This window comes from Solanum stenotomum, chromosome 3 (genome assembly GCF_019186545.1).
Source record: "Solanum stenotomum isolate F172 chromosome 3, ASM1918654v1, whole genome shotgun sequence".
NCBI classification, from domain to species: domain Eukaryota; kingdom Viridiplantae; phylum Streptophyta; class Magnoliopsida; order Solanales; family Solanaceae; genus Solanum; species Solanum stenotomum.
The window spans coordinates 60,676,533-60,683,772 of record NC_064284.1 but is presented as its reverse complement, the minus strand read 5'-3'; the positions used below and the strand labels follow the sequence as shown (position 1 = coordinate 60,683,772).

Genomic DNA, 7,240 nt, shown 5'->3' with positions numbered 1-7,240 from the left:
ATCACAGAATGCAGATCATATCCATTGTACAGATTGGTGAGACAAGAACTTGGAACAGAATTGTTGACAGGTGAAAAAGTTCGATCTCCCGGTGAGGAGATTGACAAGGTGTTTACAGCAATGTGTAGTGGACAGATTATTGATCCATTGTTGGAGTGTCTCAAGAGCTGGAATGGTGCTCCTCTTCCAATCTGCTAAATGTGTTATTTTTTCAAATTCTTTTTTACTTCAATCATAATAATGTGTTTATTTTTTCTTTTCAACTGTATGTAATATTGGCTCAAAGAAGCTGTTGAAAGATTTCCAAATTCTATGTTCAATCATATCTATAACTTCACAGATCATATCTTCATATTTCTTAGTACTTCATAACATTCCTAGTTTCTCCACATGGCATTTCAGGACTTGTTCAAATATATATTTGGATATATTTATATGTATGTGTAATAAATATATGTGAATGTAACTTTACAATTTTTCAGGAACTAGAAGAAATAGAATAGAAGATTCCGTGCCGTCTGGTAGGTTTCATAATTCAGGTAATACATCGACAGACAACTTGTGGAATGAGCAAGCATTGCCACAAACTTGATCAGGAGTAGTAGTACCTCTTATTGATTTTGCTAAATTGGCAATTATCACTGATAACTAAGATTGGAGCAGGGGGATTCGGCCCTGTTAACAAGGTATGTAACAACGGATTGCAACTTATTTACAGAAATATATTGGTGTTTTTGATACAACATCGACGGATATCAACAAGTGATAGCTGTCAAAAGATTATCTAGTAATGTTCTCTTAGATGATGATATTTTATCTAGTAATTTAAGGGTCATTCACCGAGATCTGAAGGCCAGCAATGTTCTCTTAGATGATGATATGAATCCGAAAATCTCAGATTTCAGCTTAGCTAGAACCTTTCAAGTGACTTAAGAGCTAAACACTTGGAGAATTGTTGGAGCATAGTAAACATTTCCTCTATTTCTGCATTCAGACAGTAAAAAAGTTACTCAAATACTGACCTGTATATATGTTGCAGCGGTTATTTGTCCCCTGAATACGCGATGGGAGGACTATTCTCTGAGAAATCTGATGTCTACAGCTTTGGTGTTTTGCTGTTAGAGATTGTTAATGGCACGAGAAACAGTAGATTTTATGACCATGAAAGGCATCTCAACCTTCTCAGTTATGTAAGTGCAACGAATTCAGTATTCAATGTTATCAACATATTTACCAGTCATTTTGGAACACTTTTTTAGGCACTGAAGCTATCGACTGAAAGCAAAGGACTAGACTTAATGGATAAATCGATTTTCGACTCATGTTCATTTGCAACAGTGTTGAAATGCATAAATATTAGCCTGCTTTGTGTCCAGGACCATGCTGCTGATAGGCCATCTATTGTTCTAATGCTAAGTAGTCATGACATAAATTAGGAAATAGGGTCAAAGACCTCATTGCGATGGACCCTGACTAATATGGATTCGTGCCACATAAGGCTCATTTAAGGAAGACTTAGGTCTCGAACCTAAGATCTTAACCAGTGGAAGGTTCCAACTATATTTTCTGCATTGGCATATTGTTTGATGAACATAATTCAGTCCTTATCCTCTCATACCCATTAACAATATAATTTGTTTATATTAGATATATAAATCATTCCCTGCTTCAAACAACAACAACGTTAATGATGTCCGGAGATAGGATAGTGTGTATGCAGACCTTACTTCTACAAGGTGGAGATATACTCATTTGAAAAGGATTTGATCCCCTGCAGAGAGTGAAGGAATCCGAATATTACTTTACTATATATAATAAGCCAACAAACATGGACGAACACTGCATCACCTGATAGTACAAAAGGTTATGTAAGTTGTACCATCAACAACTTAATTTTTCAGCCTATGTAGACACGTGTATGGCAATCCAATGATTTGTTTCCTTTTTTATTTTATTTTTTGTTTCCACGTCTTATTTTCTCTCTGCAAACGTTTGAGATTTTGGGTATTTTTGGTGATAATTGGATGGATTTTTTCGAGATCATCTTGCATTATTATCATCGATATAATAATTTGGTATATTTTATATTTGTTACTTTTCAATTAGTTTGAATATAATTTCTTGCTTGAATTTCAGGTACACGTTAGTAATTTAACCTTATCATTGCATGCATTTAGTTTCTTTGATTAATTTCGTCTAATCTTCATTAGTGCATAATCAACTTATGAGTATTATTTGAAAAGAGATTGCGGCAATGTAATAGATTGAGTTTCTCTTAAACGATTTATTAATGTTGCAGATTCATAAACTTTCTTTGATTAGAGAAGATGTGGAGAACTACTTCAGGTGCGTGTGTTGACTTAATTTTTGTTTCGACTTGAAATTCTTTTATGGAGCTATGAATCTATTGTTTATTTATTCTTTTCACTAACCTGCTACTCTCTGCTCCCAATTTAAGTTCTCTTTAGTTTGTGTACATAGTAGATATATTAGGTAACTTTCTGAGATAAACACTTTTAAGTTAAAAAAAAATTGGTGCTCGGAGTGAATTTGTTTTATAAGCAAATCTTGAAAAATCTTTGAGAAGTGTAGAGAAAAGCATTGTCTGCAACAAATTGAACAAATCAACGTAGAAACTACTTATGGTAGTGAAAGACTTGACCTTTTTGATGGGTCTTCGGTATTGCCTTCTCTCATCGTTAAAGGCACCGCAAGGCACTTGACTAGAAGGAGTGGATGTTAGGCACGCAGGGAAGACTCTGACTATGCACTTGCACTATCCCTGGGCATAAATTCTTCTTTGATTGGAGGAACGGGACATAAGAGAACCAAATCCATATCAGATTAGTTATTATTTTTCCTACTCCTGGTGATTTCTTTCATCAACGATGATAGTTTCCTTCAAATTTGATGTTTATACATTTTTGCTTATTTTCGCCGCATATATAATTTGTTGCTGCTCTTTTAAATGAAGTGAACTAACAGGAAGAATTCTCGGTGGTGGCTCTATCTGAAGCAATCTCCCCTTAACTGACACTTGCAAATTTTAGCAAATTCAAAACATTCACATTGCAAGTTTGNTAAACAAGTTAAACAGACATTTTGGATTTTTTTTCTTTTACATGACAGATTTTTTTCTTTTACATACAATGTCTTCTCATGCTTATCCAATAAAATTAGGAAATAGAAGAAATAGGGTCAATGACCTCATTGCGATGGACCCTGACTAATATGGATTCGTGCCACATAAGGCTCATTTAAGGAAGACTTAGGTCTCAAACCTAAGATCTTAACCAGTGGAAGGTTCCAACTATATTTTCTGCATTGGCATATTGTTTGATGAACATAATTCAGTCCTTATCCTCTCATACCCATTAGCAATATAATTTGTTTATATTAGATATATAAACCATTCCCTGCTTCAAACAACAACAACGTTAATGACGTCCGGAGATAGGATAGTGTGTATGCAGACCTTACTTCTACAAGGTGGAGATATACTCATTTGAAAAGGATTTGATCCCCTGCAGAGTGTGAAGGAATCCGAATATTACTTTACTATATATTATAAGCCAACAAACATGGACGAACACTGCATCACCTGATAGTACAAAAGGTTATGTAAGTTGTACCATCAACAACTTAATTTTTCAGCCTATGTAGACACGTGTATGGCAATCCAATGATTTGTTTCCTTTTTTATTTTATTTTTTGTTTCGAGGTCTTATTTTCTCTTCTCCTCACATCTTCTCTGTTAGCTACTCTCTGCAAACGTTTGAGATTTTGGGTATTTTTGGTGAGAATTGGATGGATTTTTTCGAGATCATCTTGCATTATTATCATCGATATAATAATTTGGTATATTTTATATTTGTTACTTTTCAATTAGTTTGAATATAATTTCTTGCTTGAGTTTCAGGTACACGTTAAGAATTTAACCTTATCATTGCATGCATTTAGTTTCTTTGATTAATTTCGTCTAATCTTCATTAGTGCATAATCAAATTGTTCTGGGCTTCTTTTACATTCTTTCCACACCTCTTAATTTGACAATTCAATGGCTTTTTGGGTTAAATTTATGAGTATTATTTGAAAAGAGATTGCGGCAATGTAATAGATTGAGTTTCTCTTAAACGATTTATTAATGTGGCAGATTCATAAACTTTCTTTGATTAGAGAAGATGTGGAGAACTACTTATGGTAGTGAAAGACTTGACCTTTTTGATGGGTCTTCGGTATTGCCTTCTCTCATCGTTAAAGGCGCCGCAAGGCACTTGACTAGAAGGAGTGGATGTTAGGCACGCAGGGAAGACTCTGACTATGCACTTGCACTATCCCTGGGCATGGATTCTTCTTTGATTGGAGGAACGGGACATAAAAGAACCAGAACCATATTAGATTAGTTATTATTTTTCCTGCTCCTGGTGATTTCTTTCATCAACGATGATAGTTTCCTTCAAATTTGATGTTTATACATTTTTGCTTATTTTCGCCGCATATATAATTTGTTGTTGCTCTTTTAAATGAAGTGAACTAGCAGGAAGAATTCTCGGTGGTGGCTCTATCTGAAGCAATCTCCCCATAACTGACACTTGCAAATTTTAGCAAATTCAAAACATTCACATTGCAAGTTTGTGACAATTCCAACCAATTAAAATACATTTCATAATTGGAAAACACTTCTTCTGCTATGCACCTGTGATATTTGATGAAATGTCTTACTCGTCTTATTTGGCAATAACTTATGGTGCTATTGGTCATATCTTAAAAGTTGTGCGTTTAATACTTGAGACAATAATTTGTTATGTTGATAAGCTTACTAATAACAACGTCTTGATGCAGAGTACAAAAGCATCTTATAGTGATCTGTGCTTTCGACGGTCAGCCTAAATTGCAAACCGCACTCGGTGACTAGCCGAAAGACTCTTTGTTCGTCCTCTGTCTACGCATTGTATCATTCGTACATTATTTTCAACGAATAGCCTAGATAGATAAACACTTCGCCAACTATTTTGGCAAAGCAATTCTGCACTTGGAACCCTCCCTTCTCCTATTTAAATTACTGTCTAACTTGTATTCGAAATCTTTCCAGAAATGGCTAGACCAAAAGTCGCAGGGAGAAATGAACCACCCCGGAACATAAGAGCACGTGAGTTTAAAAAAGATGAAAAGAAAGCAGAGCTAGCCAGACAAAGGAAATATACCAAGGAAGCTAGGGCCAGAAGGAGGATTCCTATTGATCCCACCATTCCTCCGTGGAGACGCGAATTCTACACAGCCATAGATTCCTTTTTGGCTGTTCATGACGTGGATAGAATGGGTGAGACTAACATTGCTGCGGAAGCTAAGGCAAATGAAAACAATGCGAACCAAAATGGAAACACTTTGGGAGCTATTGTTTTATATCAAGCTGATGCATCAAACACCAATGCATATGCAGATGAAGCGAATACATAAACAGGATCCCCTCTTTACCTTCCGCTCTGAGTTTCTTTATTTTTACTGCTGAATATTTTATCACTTGCATTTGAGGACAAACGCTTTTATTGTGGTGGGATGAGGCCTACACCTTTGATATTGTTTCGAATATTGTTTTTGGTATACACTTGGGTTGTCTGTTGATATTGGGTTGTTTGTTTTGCGATTGTTTGAGCTCAGGGCTCTTTTTTGGGTTTAATTGAAAAATAATTTTGACTCTTCCGACAAATTTTCATTTTTCAAAAAATTTTGCCACCTCTTGTGTTGAAAGTGGTTGTTCTGTACAAATTCAAGTCTCAGTTTCGATCTATACCGATGACTTGAATGGTGCTCTCAAATGAACTAACATGAACGTGCGGCTGCAATGAGACCAAATAAAGTTGCATAGACAATCTATTAACTTTTTACATCTCATTGTGATTAGCCATTTATCGAATTGATTCTCCTGTAATGACCGTTACAAACTAGTGAACATGTGTGGTCTTGTTTGACTTAAGTGTCAATGCCTTGTGTGATGAGCTTACTAATTTGAACCTTGCATGAATAAACCTAGAATTTGCCCCGTTAGTCTATTTGATTTAGTAAGGTGTGCTCTTGAAATGATCTTAGGCAACTTTTGGAGAGTGTGAGCCAAATTTGACATATATACCTCTTTTGTGGCCTATTTGTGAGCGTGTGAAACTCTCTTGAACACACTTTGAGCCTTACCTTTCTTTGGAAGAACCTTGATGAACCCTAGACCTCACTTGACCCACTACCTATAATCCTCTTGATTTGTGGTTTAGTGAATAGCCAACTTAGGCCAAAAGCCTAAGTTGGGGGTATGGTGAAAAGGAAAAGGAGAAGTCAAGAAGTGCAAGAAAAGTCTCCCTTAACCCATGGTGTTGCGGAAAAATGGAACTCCTTCATATTAAAAAAAAAAGAGAAAAAGAGAAAGAAAAAGAATGAAAAAGAAAGTTGTGAAATAAAGGTACAAAAGAAATGGGGTTCTCAAACAATCCATGGAAAATGAATAATAAAATGACTTATGAGCACTAAAGAGAATGATTAAGGAAAAGGAAAGGAAGTGTTGTGAGCACCAAATTTCATGAGGATGAAAGTCACTGAGCCTAAATGACCATATCTTTGCACTCCGCCCCATTACATGCCTTAAAAAGACCTTTTGGATCTTGAGTGAGCTGAAACAAATGTTGATCGGAAAATAAGGGCAAACCTATGGGTGAAAGCATGCATTGTGTTCTTCCTTGTGAGAGTGAGTGTTACATCTGATTCCGAGGTCTTTAACTGTGAATCATTGTGTGAATATGGAATTATCCTTTCTGTGAGGGCGTTTGAACACTATAGTTGAGCTTGAACTTGCATTTGAAGCAAGTATTGTGAGCATGAGATTCTTTGATATTGGTGAGTCACAATTTGAATCTTTAAGTGCAGATTTGATCTTTGCATAAGTAAATTGAATCTTGTTGTGTGCATTCATGATTGAGTCTTGTGTAACACTGTTTGAGACATCGTTTTTGAATGACTGAACTTGAGTTTGATTGAGGACAAGCAAAAGTTTAAGTTGGGGGTATTGATGAATCCATAAATTGGACTCATTTAGTGCTATATTTTAATAGAAATTGTGCCCTAAATGCTTATTTTATCTCAATATCTGATGAAAACCCTTATGTTTCAGGTATTTGAAGATTGAAGGAGAGCATGGATACTACTTCGCAAAAAGGAACGAAAAGGCTGAAAAGAACTAAGAAAATGAAGGCTTAAG

General features: G+C 35.6%; 1 protein-coding gene and 1 pseudogene across 2 annotated transcripts in view; both read left to right on the top strand.

Annotated features, from left to right (window-relative positions):
- The window catches only part of LOC125859798 (phenylalanine ammonia-lyase), a 7,440-nt gene extending 7,118 nt beyond the window's left edge, over nucleotides 1-322 (top strand). The window contains exon 3 of one of the 2 annotated variants that reach the window (XM_049539622.1): nucleotides 33-322. In XM_049539622.1, coding sequence (XP_049395579.1) covers nucleotides 33-198 — 166 coding nt within the window. In that variant the 3' untranslated portion in view covers nucleotides 199-322. The remainder of the gene's footprint in view (nucleotides 1-32) is intronic. The other variant, XM_049539621.1, reaches the window with a different exon arrangement.
- Nucleotides 323-831: 509 nt separating this feature from the next.
- On the top strand, nucleotides 832-1,674 carry LOC125859807 (G-type lectin S-receptor-like serine/threonine-protein kinase SD1-13; annotated as a pseudogene).
- Nucleotides 1,675-7,240: the final 5,566 nt, after the last annotated feature.